Raw genomic sequence first — 22500 nt, 5'->3', positions numbered from 1 at the left:
TTGTTTTTCAAGGTTTGAGACTTCGGTGAAAAGTATCTTGCAGTTATTTGATGGTACAGATCAGGTAGAAATTAGGTTGATCTTGTTTTTATTATTGATTTTAATAAATTCAATATAATACCATTGCAGCATTTTAGTTTTTTTTCAGGCTTGTGTGTCTTGATGTTTTGTTTTAATTCTAGGAATGATGAAAGTGTTTGATTTGCTTTGCATTGAACTCTGGTTGAAGGCTTATTTATATGTGGAACATGGGAAAATTGATATGATAATAACAAGAAGAACTGTATTTTGTGAAAGAAAAAAGACTATGCAAGTTGCTGTATCTTCTTTAGTAATTAGATGATATAAATGGCGTATCATAGAGAGATCAATATATATTTGATTTTTATTTTGACCATGCAATCTGCAGAAAAGAATTATATTACCGTAATAACTGTTGATGAATATTGCGCTTTTTGGTGTTAAGGTATTAGTGTGGTATGAGTTGAAAAGAATTTGGTGCCTGTTGCTATTGATATGAAACTTCCTGTACTCAAAATTATTGGATGATGAAGGACACACACACACACACACACACACACACACACACACACACACACACACACACACACACACACACACACACACACACACACACACACACACACACACACACACACACACACACACACACACACACACACACACACACACACACACACACACACACACACACACACACACATATATACACACATACACACACACACACACACACACACACATATATATACATGTACATACACATACATATATATATGTATATATATTATATATATATATATATATATATATATATATATATATATATATATATATATATATATATATATAATATATATATATATATATTTATAATATATATATTATATATGTATATTTATTTATGTATATAGATATATTTATATGTGTATATACATATATTTATACATATATGTATACATATATAGCGATTAAAAAAATGGTTGAAAAGTTATGTTTAATGAATTACTTTTAAAAATAGGATGATAAAACTCCCACTTTTCCTTTCACAAGACTAACAACCCTACTCTATTCACACACACTCAACCCCCACCTGATCTAGGCCCGTAATTCAAGCACTCTGGGTGTGTTTTCAGTAAATCCCCAATCTGATCAGAACTGCCAGTTTAAAAGAAAACAAAGAGAGATTTATTTACAGTTGGCTATTCCCACACTAGGTAATCACTGATGCCAAGAAACACCTGATGATTCTTCTCTTTAAGGAAGATAAAAGTTTGTACCAAAATGTATAGGGAGTAGCAACTGTCATCAAAACCTCTCTGTCTTATAGGACCTACTATGTTATTTCAAGGGGAGCCCACAGCACTCTCACAATACATACACCTAACAGGGGATTCATGTGATCCGTTGGAGGTTGCCACGTTAAGATTGCTGTTAGCAGTAAATTTTTTTTTTTTTAAATGCAAAGACCGTTTTCAAAAAGAATGATTCTATAATAGAACTAATAAAAGAAATATAATATACATTTATGTTGACATTACTTAGGCCAGATCATAATTGCCAAGTATCATATACCCTCACACGTAATATTTCCTATACATCTCACTACTGAGATATCTAATTTCCATGGTATATCATAGCTATGCAAGAAGTCATATGAGACAACTACTGAGAATTCCAGTTATATTTGCTTATGGAATTTTTTATTACACAAAGAAAAATATAAAATAAACCGAATGACGGTCTTAACGTTGATTATATGTATTATGTCACTGTCACATATATTTGAATCTAGGGAACCTTTGCCGGACGCTCTCCATTGCAACACATTTCTAAAATTATGTGCCATCACCTGGCAACATGATTTTGAGTAAGACATGTTGTGGAAGTGGTGTTGGTTTTTGCATCCTAGATTATTATTACTGTTAATATTATTATTATTTTTTTTTAGAGAGAGTTCCTATGAAATACTTGCTGTGGCATTAGTCTCAGTTGTTTACTTGTATTTCTATCCTTTTCTGGATATTTTTTTTCGTCAATAATCTGAACCGCTGTCTGACATTTTGTTATTAATCAATGAAAATAACAAATAATATTTAAATGCAAGAGCTTAGAGAGTCATTCAGCTAAATATTCTTTGATTTGATACTACAAAAAAATGTAAAGGATAAAGGATTTGAGCAACGGTGTTTTATGAATTTCCATTTTTTCTGTTTAGATATTAGAATGTTTATTAAGATTGAGTGTGAAGGGCATATCATGTTTATATTTATTGAATGTTTAGATATTATTGTAAGTGTATGGATCTTTTTTTCTATTATCAAGAAACCAAAGTATTAAACATTGTTGTATATCAGTCATCATGGAGTGAGGGTAAAGTGTGTAGGTATTAAATGGAAATGGATTAGAGAGAGATATGTCTGTACATTGACTTCCTAATGTTGAGCTACAGATATTAGAATTAATCATGCAAATGATGTTATTGCACCTAGAGTTTGTATCGAGATATAACTGAAACTTTTTGATCAGCTATTGTTACATAAATGTTATATTAAACTGGCATTAGGTAGTAGTTGATAAATGTATAAATTTATAAGGAAATTATTATTTCTAACTACTGTTTTAATTACCTGAGATGTCTTGTCCAAATAATAAAACAAAGAAATGCATATTATGCATATACAAAATTTAAATATGCTGTATACATAATCAAACATTTGTTTCTTGTGCATGTCCTTCAATCTGATTTACAGAACAGTTTAAAATTTAAAGTGACAAAAGAACATTGTATTATATATACATAATATTGCAAAGCTTGGACACATTGCAAATCATTAGCAGTGCCCCAGATTTTCTTCCTAGGATAAGAGATGACAAGAGTTACCATTGCAATAAGAGTATAGCGATAATTTGATTGATATATTCCAATGAACACGCAATGAAATACTTTTTTGCACTTCTTATCAATCCTTGGCTACTTTGCATTAGGGTATCTGTCTATCTTGAGTGGATGAGAGAGTGGAAGACTTCACTACTAGATGTAAGAGGTATACAGTATCTGGGGGGAATGATCAGCTGTATAAGATTTATGAGACAGAAAAAGAAAGGGAGAGAGAGAGAGATCGACCAGTATGGAGGTTGTGGCACTTTTCTCTGAGACTCGGGTGTGCATGAAAATAAACTTAGTGTGCACTTATTAAAATTTTAAAATTTAGTTAACTAATTAAGATTTGCTTTGCAAGTCCTCTGAAGTATACGGCTAATGTCAAGAACACTTTATTACATGAAATTGCGGTGTTTTATTTCTATTTGCATGAAATTCCATACCCTAATCTACCATACTTTTTTTTAAAATGATGGTTATAACAAAAGCACCCAAATGTGCAACGAGCAGATAAAAAAATTCTCAGGTTTGTTTTTGCCTTTCTTTCTATGTTGATAGAGAGAGTGTGTTGTATTTAAAACAGAGACAGAAAAACATCATCACACAACTTGGAGAGATTAAAGTTGAATTGGTTTGACATTTTTTTGTTTTGCTATTAATCCATTTGTGATGGTCCTTTGTCTTTTGTTTTATCCCTGTTATATCCTTTGCATTAAACCCATATTCATGCAGCACACATACCATGCTTCCAAACAACACTATTGCTATTGCAACTTCACACTCATTACCAGTATCATTTTTTTTTTTTTTTTTTGTCACATTATTATGACTATCAATAAATACATCTTGTTGATTACTGCCTCTCCTTCTCCCTCACTGAATATTTCCATACAACACCGGAATTATATTTCCAGGTACTATGCTATGCAAAGATTTGCAACTGGCCTATTTGCTACATCTATTATTAGTCATGGAACAAAACACTTAACCCATTCACGCCGGGGCGGAATTTCGCCTACTCCCGATCATGCAGGGAAGATTTCAAGCGCGCAACCGTTCGTCCCGGGGTGTTTTCCCGCTGCGCGCGGTCGCGCTGACGCTCGCAGAGCGTTTTTCACCCACCCTAACCTTATGGTTTGCGTGATTGCGTCTAAAGTGTAGACATGTGTAGAAAGTAGTGCTATGTTCAGAGGTATATCTGTCGAAAAAGATGTTACAGCACTGTTTTTTTAGTGTTATTCTATTGAACTTTTTTCCATATTCTTTACTCCTATGTTGTAATACCAACGGGAAATGGAAGCATTCTTCTAGTGAGGTAACATAGTTTTTTTTTCTTTTTTTTTTCTTCCTAAAAGAAAAGAAAGAGAATATGAACAACCATACATGTGCATACAAGTGAATGCATGTAACAGCAATGTTTTTTCAAGTGTCATTTTCTTTTTGTGGGGCAACAAAAAGATGTTATATAATTTTTTTTTTTTTTTTTTTTTTATTCCTCGGCCAATTACAATTGATTTTACGATAGTCTTTCGACTCAGATCATCTTATTCAACAAATCAGAAACAGAAATCACCATGACGTCATCAATATTACGTATATACCTGTGACGTCATTCATATTACGTTATATCCCATTTTCTACTATTTAGAAGGATAAACTAAAGTAGCAAAGACAAATCAAGTATGAAAATCGAATTGTACTAAGAATAATCTATCATTCTAATGCGGACGTTTCAGCACGTCGCTACTGGCCTCCCGGCGCGCGGGCCGAAAATGTAGCCCGTGCTAGGACGTCACCCGGGTCCGACTTTTTTCGACCACGTGTCAGCACGTCAACCGGCGCGAATGGATTAAATCACACTGGCCAACATTGGTAATATTTGATGCTGCACTATGTTATCATATCATTTCTTGAAAATATGAACCCCTCATTTATAGCTGTGTACCATTATAGGTCTATTGCTATTGGCTGGGAACTGGTACTTTAAACCATTATATAGAAGTTTTTACAAATCAAAGCAATCAAAATGATCTGCTTAATTTTGGGCACAGTAACATACAATCAAGGCTTCTTCTGAGTATACAATATGGGGCATCTAAAATTTGGATACACCCAGTGTTGTGTTAGCTAATCAAAGGCCTGTACCCTCCATTAACCCAATCCTTACGGGCCCGGCAATGAGTGGAAACCCCCTACAGCGGCCTATGCAATAGTGGATGGGGAATTTCACACTGGTGTGTCGCCCCATCATCGGGCATTTAGCTGTGTCACACGGGTATGACGCACCATCATCATAGGGTTAACCTGTTTGTGCCATATGACATGATATCATGTCATCAGAATATTCCCCTCACAACAGATGTCCTTTCACACCATGGTCTCTACCTGCATATACTCACATTACATAGTTATGAATGTATATATACATTGTAGTTGCATTTGCATGTACACATTTTTCTTGGGAAAAAAAAAAAAAAAAAAAAAAAAAAAAAAAAAAAAATATATATATATATATATATATATATATATATATATATATATATATATATATATATATATATATATATATATATATATATATATATATATATATATATCAAACACCTCCTCTTATCACCTTGTACAATCAGGCGTTTTCCGAGAGATACAGCGCACCATCGCACTGGGAGAGATCTCTTGGAGTGAGAGGCACTAGGCAAATATAAATTCCACCAAGAATGGGGTAAAGTTTGTTAAACATACCTTGGATTGAATCAAGTCCTCATTCAGCATTTTTTAATAAGAAATAAAATGCACAATTAAAAATCTAAGATGATAAAATATGAAGAAAAAATATAGTTCTACTAACTAGTATAAAAAAAAAATGCAGGTCAGGTTCTGAGAGATCACATCAAATCTTCTAAATTTGTAAAAAAAAAAAAAAAAAAGGCAAAGAGAAAGGAATAAAGAAATGTGGTCCTCTTGAATCATGAGTCTCGGAGAACATTCAAAGACGTATTGCATAACACAAACATGGACCAATAGGATCCTCCCTTTTCAGAGGTTATTTTAAACAAGAAAGGCTTGTACAGTGTGTTTAATGGCAAAATGATCACAGTCCCAGAGACATTTCACTGCAATTCATCTTTCATCTTAAAATTACACTGTAAGGTACCTTCACTGCCCCACACAACTGAGGCTGCTGAAGATCAAACTATTTTGCTTTTGAGTTTGGAAGTGTAGATCTTTGGTGATTTACAATAGGCAAATATACTAATAGTGACATCCAATACCCAAATGAAAACACCTATCAGTTAATTACAAAATTAACCATTGCAGGTAAATTAAGGCATTAGAGTTCAAAACATTGGATTGTTATGTTTTCCCTAGATAACACTTGAGTTTCTTTCAAAACTTGAATATGTGACTCATTTAACTGGATAAACTTTTCATTGCATAGTCCATAAATTGTATCCAGATTCATCTCTCTCTGTACTGGTGCTAACAATCCATGTTCCATGCTAACAGACTCGACAATTCTCTTCCCTTACTTACATTTACCTGCCAGATTCACAACCAATCTCTTCTAAAATATCTCACCTGAGGAAAATATATCAATGAATTCTAATATTTTGAGACAAATTTAGTCGTTTCACATCATTTTTATAAGAAAAATATGAAAATACTTGTCTTCTCTCATGTGGAATGTTTCAACACCTCTTTTTAGAATGATATTGTAGATATGTTCATTGTAACTCATTACCTTTTAAATCATGGAACTAATCCATGAAGCAATGAAAAAAACTTTACTTTGGTACAATAAGTTTAACAACTACAATAATATTACATTTCACCTTGTTGGCAAAGTTTATTCTTTCACTAATATGAAGCTGTAAACCTCATTATACCATTACCTTCACAAATTATGTATTTTCCAACCAAAGAAAAATAATAATTGAAAATATCAACATTGTAACTTCCTATATTACAGAAAACACATATCAAAAAGTTAATATCATTTTTACATGTCAAAACACACAAACCTCAAAGTTATACATTACTTGTAACACTAGGTTCACCTGGGACTTTCAATGCCTTTGAAGAGGAAGAGGAAGAGGAGCAGCAGCAAGAGGAAGAAGAGGAAGAGGAAGAAGCAGCATCCAAATAGAGAGACATTCATTGAATGATTCCCAGAGAGGAAGCTCTCTCATCTATAATCAGTTAACACAATTCATTACATTACTTCATATTGAAAAAACATGACTTAGTATACACTCTTTAAGAAGGTAGGCAAAAACTGTTTATTGAGGTTTTTATCTAGTTTGGAAGAGCTCCTACAATGATAATTGTGAAACACATGCAGTATGCATGATTGTATTTTTGTGCCAGGAAGATAATCAATCTTTTCATCCCATATCTATATTGGTAACATAACTACTTTATCGTTTTCACAATTTTTTGTAAGGCATACACTGTAAGGATACAATATAACTTATTAAACTACTTTATTAAATTGTGAATTATCACAAATAAATAAAATGTGGTGACGAAGCCCACTTCCATTTTATACTTTGGGACTTGATAAGTCACACACAAAGCATATATATAACTTTGTAATACAATAGATGTTCAAAGGTTCACACAATGTTATCAGCTAATTGTTAAGCTCTCGCATGGTCTCTTATATTCAATTACTAAGGAACTTGTTATTGAAAGAAAGCAGTTTTGCCCCAAAATATGTAAAGCAAAGATAAATACGGTCCTTTTAACAGATTCTGGATATTCTGATGTTGTTATCTGGCTGTATAAAGTAGGGCATCTTGACCCCAACAATAGAACTAATATATGGATAAAATAAAGCTAGTGATTAATTGTATGGGCAAAAACAAAACAAAATACATGCCTAAATAGATTCTGAAACTGCTATTTTCTGCAATTCAGTGAAAACTAAATCCAAACTTCTTAAAAAAAGGAAAATTAATGGAAATTGTGACTGTATGGAATATTTCTCTAAAATACAGTAAACATCCGCTTTTCATCTGTATGTGATATGAATTTTAAAATGTTCCCTGTACAAAGTATAACTTTAGTTCAACAACACAACATGTTCACTAAATGGGACCTATACCTTATTAATGAAGTACCAACTTCTTTGAAAAATGATAAACAATATAACAATGTCATCATAACTATGGTCATTCCAGATAAAACCATGATTCTTTTTCTTTAGAACTTTGTTCTAACTCACTTTACTTCTTATATGCACAACACAAAGCATGAATATCAAATACTGTACAAATTACCAATTGCCGTTTCGAGCCTTAACTTGAAACAAAATAAGAGCCACTGAATACTCTCTCACCTAAAAGCTACCCTGAATGGCACATCATCTTCATGCCAGATGCTAATAGCACATCCCTGGACACTTGGATTCTTGTGAGGTATATATATAAAAAAAGAAATCCTCTCTATCTGAGGTTCTCTTCCCCACAGTTCTAATGCAAGTCTTTTGAGAAGATTGTGTGTATTGATGTGGGTATGCTAACTAGGTGCTCCTCAGTGTTGACTAAAGATGAGTCCAATGCTTTCTACCACTCTCCTTCTCCTGTTGACTTCTGGAAGACGTAATCCTTACCCTTCAGATTCATGATGCCGTCCTTCAAAATAAACCTCCACTTGTTCCTCACTCTAGTAATCTGCAAATAAGGAACAAGGAGTTGAAGGAAATCTCAATGGTACAATACATTTTAAGTAATTCAAATGTAAATGCTTGTATTCTCGGATTGTATTGGCAGAATGATTTTATAGTTTCCAAATTTCCTTCTTCAAATACAGTTGCTATAAATATCATTGAAATATTCCCCTCACATCTATTACTATGTACATATGTTTAAAAGCATTAAAATGAATAACAATTACCTTATCATACTGACACACAACAACATTGTCTGTATCAAACATATCATTGCTGTCATCTTCACTCACATCATCATCAGTATTCAGAGGTTCCTGCAAATGAGCTCAATATTAACAAATGCCAAAGAGTATAAAATCAATAAACTACATATAAAACAAGCCAAATGATTAAACGGCATCTAAACTAAACAATTAAAAATGTGGAAGATCAATTTCTTGTACTACTTCCACACACAACACATTTAAAGTATATAAATTTCTTAAAAGATCAGAATGGTATTGCATCATTGAAGAAAATAAAATTGTGGTGGCAACATACTTCTTAGTGCTAAATCTAAAGTACACCTCATACCCAAACTAAGCAGCACATCAAAACCTTATCTTGTATCATAACTGATAAAGGACATTACCCAATTAATATGAGGTTTTATATACAACAGAAAAAGTGCCACTGAATACATAAAGGAAGAAAGAAAGAAAGAGGAAAAAAAATCTTTGACATTTCTATGTACATACTCATACTTCTTTCTGGTTAGTTTTTTGAGTTTGGTAGAAATCCAATTGCCAGATATAGATACCTGATTATTCAAACGATACCATGACTTTAAATTCCTTTTTTATTAACTAACTTATCATTCCCATTCTTTCAAATATGATTTAAAACTTCCTGGATTCTTCATAGACATATCCTTTTTATCTTTTATCTTTTACCTCTTCTTGTGCATCATCTTCATCTTCTTCCTCTTCACCATCTAATGACTTCTTGTCCTCCTCATCATCCTTTTCATCATCATCATCGTCTTCATCTTCTGAAATCTCAGATGAACTGTCTCCAGTTCCATATGCACCATCAACCTGAAGAGAGTAAACATTTTTCAAGATCTTACATTTGTAGTTACAAAATAGATGTTCTTTACAATACCATATAACAGGCATTTAACCGTCTCTGGACGGGTGGTACACTACGGTACTGCGCATTCAAGGCCCGTTCGCTGGGTGACGCCATACGGCGTTGTTTATTTAACTGATTTAGGCCTATACGTTCAAGAGCCCCGGCATTGTAACATGCAAGGCTGGAATGCCCCCGTCATGACTGGGTTAATAAGTCTGCCAAATAAATTTACAGGGAGTTTATCATAACATACAAAATTATTTCAACTCTCACTAACATATACTACTTTACCCTATGACGACGGTGCGTCACACCCTTGTGACACAGCTAAATTCCCGATGCCGGGGCGTCATGCCAGTGTGACGTTTCCAATGCAATATTGCAATGGCCCGGCGTAGGGGTTTTCACTCGGGAAAGTGTTAAAAGAGGAGGGGGGAAAAAAAAATCTACTCACTTGTGAAGCTTTCAATCTTTCAAACACAAGTCTGTCAATTGTGCCTCTGTCAACAGAAAGGGCTGGCTGGCTTTCTTTGTTCCAGGTCATCTGAGCCGCAGCTGATTTGCTTGTCCTTCCTTTGGAAGTACTGGGAGTAGGGCCAAGCTCTTCTTCATCAAATGCTCCGTCCACCTAAGAAATACAGGTATTGATTCTGCTGTGTGTGTGCGTGTGTGTACGCATGACCTATATATTCATTATCATTTCATGCCTGGTAATGCAAAAATCATAAATGATGTTCACACAAAATTACTGTACATACTGACCTGTGTAGTGGCAATATGATTGTACTGGAGCAACTGTGGAGGTAAGGTAATTCCATTTTCCTCAAGTGCCTGATTGAGTTTCCTTTGGATGATCTCGGCTGCACGACTAGGCTGTAAGTAAAGAGAAAAAGTTTGCTTCTATACTTTCTTAATATAAGGAAATACAAGATTCCCGATACAATACATATAGGCATAAAACTTCATACGGAATAAAAGAACTGTCAATTTCTTTGACTTACAACTAACTTCATATCACAGAGGCATACTGAAGATTTCAACCACAATATCTGAGATACACTCATTTAAAATATGCCTAAACTATTTACAAACTAAAGAGCTTCAATTTTGCTGCTCTACACTGAAACTTCCAGCTATTTCTTTTGCTTGAAACAACTAACCATCATCAATCTCTTTACTCAGTGTTCCTAATATTTAAATTACCTCCAGTGAAAATGTGTGGGCTGCATCTGTAGCACTCAGGATGGTTTGCAGTTGCTGTCCAGCAACACCATTAGCTAATGCTGATGATGGCACATGGATAGTGATAGTCTTTGGTGCACCCCCAGCCTGTTGTGCTGGCACTGTGATTTGTACCGGCACTAGGTTGGTGGGTAGCATGGTCGATGCTTGTGTTCCTGCAGTAGAAGTTAAGGGATTAGGATAGATCTATTACTAATTGAAGGGTGCATGATAAAAAAAAATATTTTTCTTTCAAAAAACAATATTCAGACTGTAGCTCTTAACAAGTATGTGTTTACTATAAAGATTCAGGAACAGAATCTTTGTGTCTATCAGATATTTCAGGAGGGAGGGAGGGAGGGAGAGGGGGGGGGAGAGGGAGAGGGAGAGGGAGAGGGAGAGGGAGAGGGAGAGGGAGGGAGAGAGAGAGAGAGAGAGAGAGAGAGAGAGAGAGAGAGAGAGAGAGAGAGAGAGAGAGAGAGAGAGAGAGAGAGAGAGAGAGAGAGAGAGAGAGAAAATCCAAACACTATCATCCTACCTCCTTGTGCATTTTGTTGTTGTTGTTGCTGCTGTTGTTGTTGTTGTTGCTGCTGTTGTTGCTGAAGTTGCTGTTGGTGGGATGTATTTGTTGTACCTGGTTCGGTATGATCAAAGACATTCATCCGCTGAAGTTTCTGCTCCCACAACTGCTTCAGTTCCGTCAACACTTCCTCATCAACTCCTTCATCAAGGAAGTATTCTCGAACTCCATTGATAACATCCTCAATTACACCATTGTATATCCTTTGCTGTTAAAAGAAATGACAAGAAAATAAGGTTTAAAAAATGTAGAATAAAGTGATGGATAAAAGGAAAATTAAATAAGCATGAGATTCTTTTTGCACAACAATGTTACGTGATAATTAATTTATGTAAAAACTATTATAAAACAACTTTTATGGATACCATTTCCAAAGTGAAATATGTCTATCACAGACTTAATCAAAGCTCAAAAAGTTAAGTCCTTTATTGAAACTGCTAATGTGATAGTCGAGTCTATACAAAGTTCAAATATAATAAAATGTTATCTGCTCAAAAGAATTCAGTCCTGTTAATGTGACTTGAATGTTTGATATCCCTATGGAGACAAATTTTTACATCTATTTGGGATCTAGTCCTCCTGTGTGTCTTGGAACTTTCCAAAAATAGATTTCATTATTGATTTTTCTATCATCCTATGCATTCTGGCCTTTCCATGTATCTCCTTGAAAGGGCAAGCTTATCTGCCTTTGTTTTTGTTTTCTATACTCAGAAATTGATTTCCGAAATTGAAAAGTTTGCATTTTGATTTATTATTTTGTTTTCATGATCATTTTTATATTTTTTGTGTGCATTGTATATTTAAAAATATTTCCTTGGTTTGTGTTAGACTGACCCTGAGGCAGATTGGAATACCTTTTTGAAGGTTCTTGTGAGAGATATTGAAATTATTCAACTGAGTGTTGCCTTTTCTTCAGACTAAGACAGTTTGTGTGTGTTCTAAGTCATGGATATGTCTTTGACTGTACATGAATGCTCCTACAGCATCTTTATAAGTAAAAGAAATCCTAGGAGTGACCCTCAAGATACTATGGAAAGAAGCAAAACTATTAAATAAACAAACTTAAACTACTAAACTCCTCTAGTAATAAGTCTGTATATAAAAACACTGATCACTTCCTAAATTACTTTACTAAAATAGAGACTTCATAAAAATGACAGCCTGCAAACAGCCCCCCAAAAAGGGACGCTATTTGTAAGTATATCTGTACATTCCATGTTTTCCAACACCTGATCTTCCTCAGAGTAATATCCCATTGTGGAGGTAATATCCTATTGTGGAGGTAGTACTGAAGTCAGACATGAGAGTATGAGAGTTATAACAGTAGTTAAAAATTACTCTCGCCTAAAATCATATGCTAAGAATAGGAAGAGCATTGCCATACAGGCTTGGAGAAAACTATGTCTTTTTACTCTTATAATGCTGAGAACAAGCATTAGCTAAGTATACAGCTAATGCCTGATTGACCGATTGTTACAATGTTTATTAGTGCATCCTAATAATCAATGCCTTACCTACCATGCAAAACTCTAAACAATGAAATAAAGAGTCAATTTTTTGTATTGGAAAACTTATAAGATGTTATCAATACATGTTATCTTTATTTTTTTTGTTTAATCTTAAGCACTATATCTAACCCAATCTAACAATAATGACAAACTTTGATGCTACACACATGATTTACACATAAGAATAAAGAAATGAACATTTCTTTCTTTCTTTCCTCCCTATACATTTGCAAGGACTTAGGATGAGTTTTGCTCAAGATTTGGTCGTGACATATTTGTCTCCAAATACTTTAAATTAAGTAGCTCTGGTAATCTGTAACCGTGACTCATTTCGACAAAGTTCCCTGTCTGACGCATATGCTAAAATGCTTAAATGGTAATGGTCGTATCTTTACTCTTCCTTCGTCAAGATTTCTAAATTGCAATTGGAACTTGGCCACAGAAAATTTCCCAGCCTACATGTATTCATGAGCCACAAGGTGTTGAAAAAAGTGAGAATTTCTAAAAAGGTCAGTCTCTAAACGACAAGAGAACGTCATTAATCATTCTAATTTTGTGGTAGTATCTAGCAAAACATATACTCCACCTAAATTTATTATAGGATTCATGTTTAGTACCAGCAGATGTTCCCATTGTCTGAGGAAATGATAAATGAAGCCATGTTACATGTGAAAAATCCTTTAAAAGCTATATTTCACAAGAAATACCATAAACAAGTTCATTCTGAGAGGCTGCTTCAACCTTTCTCAAAACTACCTGGATGATGCGACCTGTAATTACGATCTGTATTACTTATTTGGTGCATATATCTTGTAGGTAGAATATAAAAGTATTCTGACCTACAATCCCTCCCTGTGTATCTGTTAAGAATTTATATATAAAACACACTTCCATTCCACATAAATAGAATGTTCTTGTGGAGTTTCCTCCCGGATCTCGTGATTTTGTTCTTTTTTCCCCTTGTAACGCGTCATGAGGAAGCATATTTTTAGCAATCGTTAAGTAATCCGTCTTTGCAACCGTTCCCTCCCAGGCTCGACCAAGGGCGCTTTCCAGACATCCCCCAAAAACGAGACCATAAGGATGAAAGAATAGATGTCAGCTCAGCAACAGGTCTTGCTGTCGTAACTTTACTGGAATGTTCTGCGTCTGCCATTACTCTCCTCCCTGCTGAGGCTTCCCGGCTGACTCATCGTACCTTTTCCCTCTCCGTGTTTCCTCGACTCACGTGTATTTGTATTGCACGGGCCTGACGCTACTCACCACGCACGTCGCGGCCTGAGCCATCGCGAATCACAGATTCGACGTGGAGAGAATTCGGGCTTCGTAAGAAGCCGTGTCCGCGTGGCTGCGACCTTCTTTTATATGTGGCCTCCGCCGCCGCCGACTCGCCCTTTCTAAGCGGCTCGCGTTCACGGCGGCGCGCGAGGACAAAACGATTTTTATTCTTATTAAAAGCATCATCTAAGCTTAATTATTAGGTAGTTCAGAAGGGTATTTTTTAAGGGTTATTTTGGTGTAATTTTTATTAATATTGACCAGTTCAGTAAGAATAAATGCACTTATTATTTAGATAAGCTAAACCCCGTTGTTGCGAAATTATTCATATTTAAAGTATTTAGGGGGGAAATATATCTTTGCATGTAATATTTATATTTACTTCAAAGGAAACAATGCCGAAAGCGATGAAAATGTACAAAATAACAACTCAATATTGAAATACAAAGTATCTTATGAAGGTCTCCCCCAAATAATTCCTATGAACCTTGAAGCTTTTCATGAAGCGAAAAGCGCACCAAATTTAAATACCCAAGTCAGTACGATGACGCAATGCCAACTCACTTCTTTCCAACGACACATATCATGCCGGTGAATATTTACACTTAGAACCAAATAAAAAAATACTTAAACCCTGTTCTTACCCTCAAACCGGCATCATCCTTCCAGCTAAAGACAGCAGTAGAATCAGCTGATCGGGTGTTGGCACAGGAAACGAAACTCGGCTGATTGCTATTCCAGTAGCGACACACATCTGGGTAGAAAATTAAAGGTTTGGCCTTTCAGAAGAGTCGTTAAGTTTCTCATGTTACATATTATGCCACATACGCATGAGTTTTGGTCGTAATAATTGTGTGATAAGGATAGGTGATGTACATTCCACCAAATTAATTTCCACAGTCCACACTTTCGCCTCATATTGAATGCGGTTGGGTATGAATTATTAAACAAATATCTGATTATACTCTTTTTGATGATATGTTAATGATAAGATTGAAAGTTGTGGGATGGTAATAAGTAGGCATGATATCTATATATTGGTAATAATGACCAAGAACTGTATTAACTAAAAATTATACTTCCCAAAAAATTGCATACACGTTCATGAATTATATAATTTTCTAGTAATTACACTTATTAAAGAATAAGACTGATCGTGTATGCATGTAAAGTACTGCATGGACAGTGAACTGTTGTGAAAAATGATGGACGAAGATTTAGAACTGAAATGGGATGTTTACAACAGTGAAAAAGACTTGGAACTGAAAGGTGATGAAATATGAACACAACAGTGGGAAAGATTTTAAACTCTTGAAAGTGTCAAAGAAATATGATAATTTGTTTGAGAATTAAGTGTCAGTTAAATATTTGCTCACCAGCATTGTTAGAAAGATTGTCATGATGTCACAATGATATTCCCAATTAAACAATTATTCAAGTATTGTGCAATTGCACCAAGACGTATGCTTATCTTAGAACCATTGAGTACAGGTATCCCAAAATATATAAAGTTATCTGAGAATACAGAAGTACATTTATTCTAAGTAAATAACATTTATCGAAGACTCCCATTATCCCAAGGATTACCCATAACAAAAAACTATATTATTCTAAGACTTACAGACTTACCAAAGAATTATTATACATATTTATCCAAGGATTATTTCTTTAATACACTTCCATAACATTTTTTTCTTTTCCATAACAGTACTAATATTGTGCAGGATAACTTTAGATTAATATTGATTAAGTTAATTGAATTTGTAACTTTGATATCCATTACTCAAATAAAATCAATAATATTTGTAGAGAATTTAATATCAATCATATTCCTAATAATAGTGATAATAGAGTTGTGATAATCTTAACAATGATAACAATTAAATGACAATAATCTTAATATTCATCAGATTTGACCGGCAATAATAACCTCCTCTTTATGAATTACAGAGAGAGAAAGCAATACCGACAAGAGCCACCATGAGTTCTCGTCCTCTTGTGTTCGTCACAGGGAATGCCAAGAAGCTAGAGGAGGTCATAGCTATCCTGGGAGATACATTTCCCTTTAAGTAGGTTGTGACTCTATTTCCGATGTGAATGTGTTTTGTTTTCTTTTTTTTTTAAGTCTCATTGTGGCTCATTTTAAAGATTGTTTTAATATAACGGATCATCATTGTATTATCATAGACTTAGATTCCATCAATCATCAACATTACTGTCATTTTTCTTTGAATAATTAAGTTATTGTTTACATGATTACCATTTTTGAATATCCAGCTACACCCCTAGTGTGAATAATACCTTTTCCTAATTTATGTTCAGTAATGGCATATCCAAATGTTTTAAATGCCTATATACATTAAGGAAAGACCATGCATATATGTTTTATCACAAGAAATATTTTGTTTCAAACAGAGTTATCAGCCAGAAGATAGACTTACCCGAGTACCAAGGTGAAGCTGATGAAATTAGCCGCAAAAAGTGTGAGGTGGCAGCCGATATTGTCAAGGCTCCCGTTATCGTAGAAGACACCTGCCTATGTTTTAATGCACTAGGTGGGCTCCCAGGTATGTTTCTGCAAATGATAAAATAAGCTTTCAGAATTTAATCCAATTATTTTGAGATGTTCATACCAAAGTTGGTTAGCTTATACCATGCATCTGGAATGTAAATGCATTTAATAAAGAAACTAAACGTAGAAGACCCAAATCAGGTAATACTCACTGAAAAGCTGAGAGTCACATCTTCCATGTCAGACGACCAAGTTTAATTCCTTATAGGTGGACATTAATTCATACAGTTCTTTCATTTTATGAAAGTGTTTAGATTCTTCTGCATCTCAGTCATAAAACATTGATATTTTCAGGACCATATATTAAGTGGTTTTTGGACAAGCTTGGGCCAGCTGGCTTGACAAAGCTCTTGGCAGGGTTTGAAGATAAGGTAAGATATTCTTTTATTTGGCTGTAAATTCCTTATTTAATTGATCTAAAAGTTGGGGTTTAAGTTTCTGTGATAATGAAAGGCAAATTGTGTACTTTGAATATGAAAGCATAAATTTATTTTGGTTTCATTGTTTATGTTTTGTTGTAAGAACTAACTAATTTTTGTAGGTAAAGTGATATTGTAAAAACATAAACAATTTGGATTGATTAACTATGTTACTGTTTAAATACCAGAGAAGAGTTGTTTTGTAGATATAATTTATTAGTGATATAAAATAAACAAAAGTAACAGTTTGTGCATTAGCCCTTTAACCTAGAATTATATTTCACTGTTATAATTAGAATCATTCTTACTTGGGTCTGTTTTTATTTTAATATTAGTGTACTATTAAAATTTCAGCTGTAAGTAAAAGATAATTGGCTAAAATTTAAGAGTTGAGAAAATTCTGGTGAAGAAAATTCAGATTATTCGCTAGAGAGAGATATATACATAGTTTTATATAGTTTATCATTTGTTTATGATCATTCGCTTAAAAAATAATACGTAAACAAGAGTTTAGTATATGTCGCAAATCTGCCTACTGCTCTCTTTCTTGATAATATGATATTCCTCTTGTTATCATATCTCACTGAATCAGATCCACACTTTTTTTACCTACATATTTTACAGTATTTGTCCTTTCAAATACCATTTTATAGATTTTACAGGTTCTCCTTATCTGAAATTCTGTATCCTTTCCAGTCTGCTGAAGCTGTGTGCACATTTGCCTATTCATCCGGGGATCCCAAGGATGAAGTACTGCTGTTCCATGGTCGCACTCAAGGTACTATCGTGGAGCCTCGGGGAGAGCACAAGTTCGGCTGGGATCCCATCTTCCAGCCGAAAGGTGTGTATTGCAGGAATGTTGCATGTTTTTCTTTTCGTTGGCAGTAAGTAGGACATAACCTTTTCTATTCTTTTTCTTTTCTTCTTTCTTTCTTTCTTTCTTTCTTTCTTTCTTTCTTTCTTTCTTCTTCTTCTTTTTTTATTATTATTATTATTATTATTATTATTATTATTATTATTATTATTATTACTGTTATGTGTTATATTACATAAATAGTTGTGTGGGATTATACTGATTTATTTTACTTATTTTTTATCTATTTTTTTTTAATTTTAATTACCTATTATTATTGTTTAATATTATATTTTGATATTGTTATTGTTAATATTCAGTTTAATGTATAGACAGTAGATATCATTTAGGTACATAAATTCCATGGTTGCAAAAATGAAAGGAAGTCCTGTACATAGAATATCAAAGTATGACTTACTTAGTAAGTATTCTTTTTTACAAGAAAAAAAGGGGAAAAAAAAAATCTAACTTCTTGTATTTGTGATGCATTATAAAACAATGCTGTGATATAAATTAGCAGGGTTAGCAATAGGTAAATTAGAAAACATTTTAATCTATTATAATAATTGAAAAAAAAAAACATTGAATATAATAATAATCAATTTGATTTTTAAACAAAATGTGCGAGAAAATATAGAAGCATATTTTGTGTACACTCCATCACTATTTTTCATCGGAAAATCTTTAATAGTATAATACAGATTAAAAGCAAAGTCACAGCAAAAGAGAAGTTCAAGATTTCTTCATGCATCAATATGTTACATTTTTCAAACAGTTTATCAAAAATATTTGCTCAACCTAACGTTTCTATAAGTTCTACTATATGAACAAAATTGAATAGCTGTTAGTTATAAGCCATGAAAACATTGGATTCACTGTGTATTTCATAACCCTATTATTATGTGTAAGTCCCTGGCTCTTAGTGCATTTTTTCAACAATCTTGTTTGTGATTTTTTTGAAGGTAATGTTATTTTTATAACTGAAAGAAAATTGAATAATTTAACTATTAGCAAGAATTTAAATGATACTCTTTCTGGAAGATATTGGAGCTGCCATATTATGCATAGTAAAAAGAAAAGAGAAGAGAAAACTAGTGTAATTTCCATATTTATAAACATACTACATTGATAGTCTTGCATTATTGTATAAAAAATTAAATGTGAACACTGGTTATAATAATCATAAAAAGAAATTTAATTTAATTATTGTTTTGAATTGTTTTACAGGCTATGACCAGACATATGGTCAACTGGAGAGGGATATCAAAAATACCATTTCTCATCGTTTTAAAGCAGTAGATGCTTTGCGTGACTACTTCACCGGTGAAGAAGGAAGAGCGTTGTTGTCTAAGAAACTAAAGGTTGAAGACAGTAATGAGAAGGGGGAGAACTAAGGTTTTGTCAGCTTAACTTGGATTACTTGGTAAGGATGTTTGGGTTCATTAACCCATTGCAGATGGAGATAAATTTGCTTGCCCAGCCTCCAGGATAGGTTTTATTTTAGAGAGAGACCGCTTGAAGCAATATAATTTGAATCATCCCACTCTCTTTCAGTCATTCATTGTAAAACTAGAGCGTTTTTTTGTGGTTTATTTTTGTGTGTGTTTTATTGAGTTTAGAGACTTATATGTGCCATATGACAGGCTCTACCAGTGCTGTAGTAGACTAAAATTGTAGTATATTATCCATATTAGCTCATTATTTTCTTTATACTCAGTGTGATAGAAGTATTGCTGTTTTATGGGAGGACAAAAGGCAACTTTATTTTTTCATATTTTTGTGCTGTCATGAACAAATACGAAACATATAACCCACCTACAATAAAGATAACAAGAAGAGGTAGGGAAGAGGAATGAAACCTGTGCTTGTGACTGCCACAGTGAAAGGCATCCATATTGGCACAGGAGCACATTTTAGACACTGGGTATGGATTGAGTCACCTTCCTCTTCTTGTTCTGCTTGCACATCCTTCATCGGCGGTACTTTAGAGCAAGGGTTCATCAACTTAGTGTGTGCCATCGCTCTATAGAGACTGTGGATGGGTGCCATTCAAGGCTCTCTCTCCTGCTGGTGCTAGGACAAAGTGGTGCCATCTAGGTTTTGGACGTTAAGCTAGTACGATATTATGGTAATTATAGTAATTATGACTACAGTAGCTATCATCACTCATTCCTTTTTCATAGCAAAATAAAATAGCACAGTGATCCAAAATCCCCGAACGTCATGACGCCTGTCGTCAGGCCAAAGCTCCTACGTCATGTATGTCATGACACCCGTATGCAATGGGTTAAAGGTCTAAAATAAGACTAAAGTCAGGATTTATAACCATTCTGGCCAGATCTAGGCCGAACCTACTACATTCTTAGCCCATAACCTGCTCATATTTTCACAAGCGCTCTAGGTTGATAATCCATGATCATCTTAGAAATTACTTAAAAAATATTATGCATTTATAATATCATTAAAAATGTTTTAAAGACAGGCTAGATAAACAGCTAGGATAGTGCAACTGAAAGTTAATTGCAATGGGAGGTTGGTTGACCAAAGATCCAGAGTCTTATTTTGTTCCTACTTTGGTGAGCAGTTCAGTTTGGAGAGATTTGCGAAGACATTGTTTTGCTCGGGCTATATGCATGAGGCAGCCCGGCTTCTGCCAGCTATAAGTGCGGACTCATCTGATCATAATAACTGAATGCTTACCATGGCAGTCAGATTGCCTGCAGGAGCTCCAGTTGCCAGGGGGCAAGGGAAAGGCATAGCTGTCTAACCAGCCCAGCAGCTGTTGTCTGAGGGCCCTGCCTGAGGAAGCAAGTGTGCCCGCACTCCATCAGGTAATGCTCTAATTTGGCATCCAGCACGTTACAATGCTTACAGCATCGCTTATCATGCCCAATGGTGGGTATGATTTGCTATGCACAAGGATAGCTTATTCTCAGACTGTGAAAGCTGACTTCATCACACCTTGATATTCTTGGAGAGAGCATCAGCGACTCATAACCTGTGGCGTCTGAGTACCAGCTGGCTGAGGGGGAGCTTCTAATTATGACAACATGCCCGTCCATCTGGGCTGCATGGGCTAGGGCTCCCATAATAGCGACTGCCTCTGCTGGAGCAAGGAGGCATTGTCAGATACCCTCATAGCTTTCACTATACACCTTGCTGCAAAACCGGCTCCTGTAGTGCAGGTGATGGGGTCTACAGAACCATCCGTGAAGTGGGTTTTACTACCTGATTGTTGCTGCGATGTTCCTCTCTGCCTCAGTTAAGTACTGTGTCTTTCTCCTTGACAAGCTCACGACAAAAAACTCTACCCAGGATGATGCCCACTGTGGAGGTATGACATAGTCTAGGTGGGTGGGAGTCCATGCCCTTAACCCGTTGCTGACGGGGGATAGATTTGCTTACACTGTCTCCAGGATGGGTTTTATTTCTAAGCAAGGCAGCTTCTCCAACATATTTTGATTTTTCTCACTCCCTGTTAGTCCCTCATTGTAGAGCTAGAGCCATTTTTGTATTTTGTTTTTTTGTGTGTTTTAGTGTTTTTAGAAATTTATATTTGTCATATCACAGGCTCCATCAATTCTGCAGTTGACTAAAATTGTAGTTCAGGGTCCATATCAACTCATTTTTTTTTCTTTATACACGATGTGATAAAAGTATTGCTGTTTTAGGGGAGGACAAAAAGCAACTTTTTTTTTTCACATTTATGTGCTGTCACGAACGAACATGAAACTTATAACCATCCAAAATGAAGAAGTAGGGAAGAGGAAGGAAATTTGTGCTTTTGACCGTGAGTGCCACAATAAAAGGCATCCATACTGGCACAGGGGCACATTGTATGCATTGAGCATGGTGTGAGTCACTTTCCTCCTCTCGTTCTGCCTGCACATCTTTCATCTGCGGTACTTTAGAGCAAGAGGTCGGGAACTTGCTACGTGTCATCACTCTATAGAGATAGTGCTTGTTAGAGACCGTTAGATGGGTGCCATTCAAGGCTCTCTCTCCTGCTGCTGCTAGGAGAAACTGGTGCCATCTAGGTTTTGTAAGTGAGTTGAAAACCATTTTGCTTAGTATTATGGCAGTTATAATAATTATGACTGCAATTGTCAACATCACTCACTCATTACTTATAGTACAATAAAATAACATAGTGATCCAAAATCCCCGAACGCTATGACGCCCATTGTCAGGCAAGAGGTCCTGCGTCAGGTATGACGGAAAAAAACACGTCATCCGTCGTTAACGGGTTAACCAGTAGTGTCTCTTTAACTTTGGTGAGCAGTTCCATTTGTCATGATAAGTATACATTAATATCTGTCTTGCTGCTGACGGCATCAAAAACAAGTCAATATTTTGGTGATGATAGTGATGAGAGTA

General features: G+C 34.8%; 3 protein-coding genes across 5 annotated transcripts in view; 2 read left to right on the top strand and 1 right to left on the bottom strand.

The window, feature by feature from the left end:
- Ube4A (Ubiquitination factor E4A) overlaps window positions 1-2635 on the top strand; it is a 14285-nt gene extending 11650 nt beyond the window's left edge. Inside the window, exon 14 of the mRNA XM_043013787.2 lies at window positions 1-2635. This exon is cut by the window's left edge and continues 914 nt beyond it. The gene's annotated coding sequence lies outside the window, so the exon portion shown is untranslated.
- A 3331-nt stretch (window positions 2636-5966) lies between these two features.
- TfIIA-L (transcription factor IIA L) lies at window positions 5967-14725 on the bottom strand. The gene is made up of 8 exons (XM_043013788.2): window positions 14265-14725; window positions 11452-11701; window positions 10896-11089; window positions 10455-10565; window positions 10147-10320; window positions 9512-9655; window positions 8804-8893; window positions 5967-8580 (listed from the first exon to the last, which is right to left on the bottom strand). The coding sequence occupies exons 1-8, from the start codon at window positions 14286-14288 to the stop codon at window positions 8473-8475; spliced, it is 1095 nt and encodes a 364-aa protein (XP_042869722.1). The 5' UTR covers window positions 14289-14725; the 3' UTR covers window positions 5967-8472.
- A 198-nt stretch (window positions 14726-14923) lies between these two features.
- LOC122251692 (inosine triphosphate pyrophosphatase) overlaps window positions 14924-22500 on the top strand; it is an 8766-nt gene continuing 1189 nt past the window's right edge. The window contains exons 1-6 of one of the 3 annotated variants that reach the window (XM_043013790.2): window positions 14924-15051; window positions 16230-16348; window positions 16695-16846; window positions 17146-17222; window positions 17967-18111; window positions 19351-19546. In XM_043013790.2, coding sequence (XP_042869724.2) covers window positions 16260-16348; window positions 16695-16846; window positions 17146-17222; window positions 17967-18111; window positions 19351-19517 — 630 coding nt within the window. In that variant the 5' untranslated portion in view covers window positions 14924-15051; window positions 16230-16259 and the 3' untranslated portion in view covers window positions 19518-19546. Of the gene's footprint in view, window positions 15213-15450; window positions 15549-16229; window positions 16349-16694; window positions 16847-17145; window positions 17223-17966; window positions 18112-19350; window positions 19547-22500 lie in introns of those variants that run through there. The other 2 variants (XM_043013791.2, XM_043013792.2) reach the window with 2 other exon arrangements.

Source organism: Penaeus japonicus, unplaced genomic scaffold (assembly GCF_977035675.1).
Source record: "Penaeus japonicus unplaced genomic scaffold, GWHDUDI00000001_assembly GWHDUDI00000018, whole genome shotgun sequence".
In the NCBI taxonomy this organism is placed as follows: domain Eukaryota; kingdom Metazoa; phylum Arthropoda; class Malacostraca; order Decapoda; family Penaeidae; genus Penaeus; species Penaeus japonicus.
Note: the sequence above shows the minus strand (reverse complement) of the source record. Positions and strands in the feature narration are given on the sequence as shown.

Coding starts and splice junctions, on each gene's coding strand:
- TfIIA-L (XM_043013788.2), bottom strand. CDS start 14,288: ATGGCTCAGGCCGCGACGTGCGTG. Junction 10,566..10,895: donor CCCACACATTTTCACTGGAG/GTAATTTAAATA, acceptor CTTTACTTACAG/CCTAGTCGTGCAGCCGAGAT. Junction 10,321..10,454: donor ATCATATTGCCACTACACAG/GTCAGTATGTAC, acceptor TGTATTTCTTAG/GTGGACGGAGCATTTGATGA.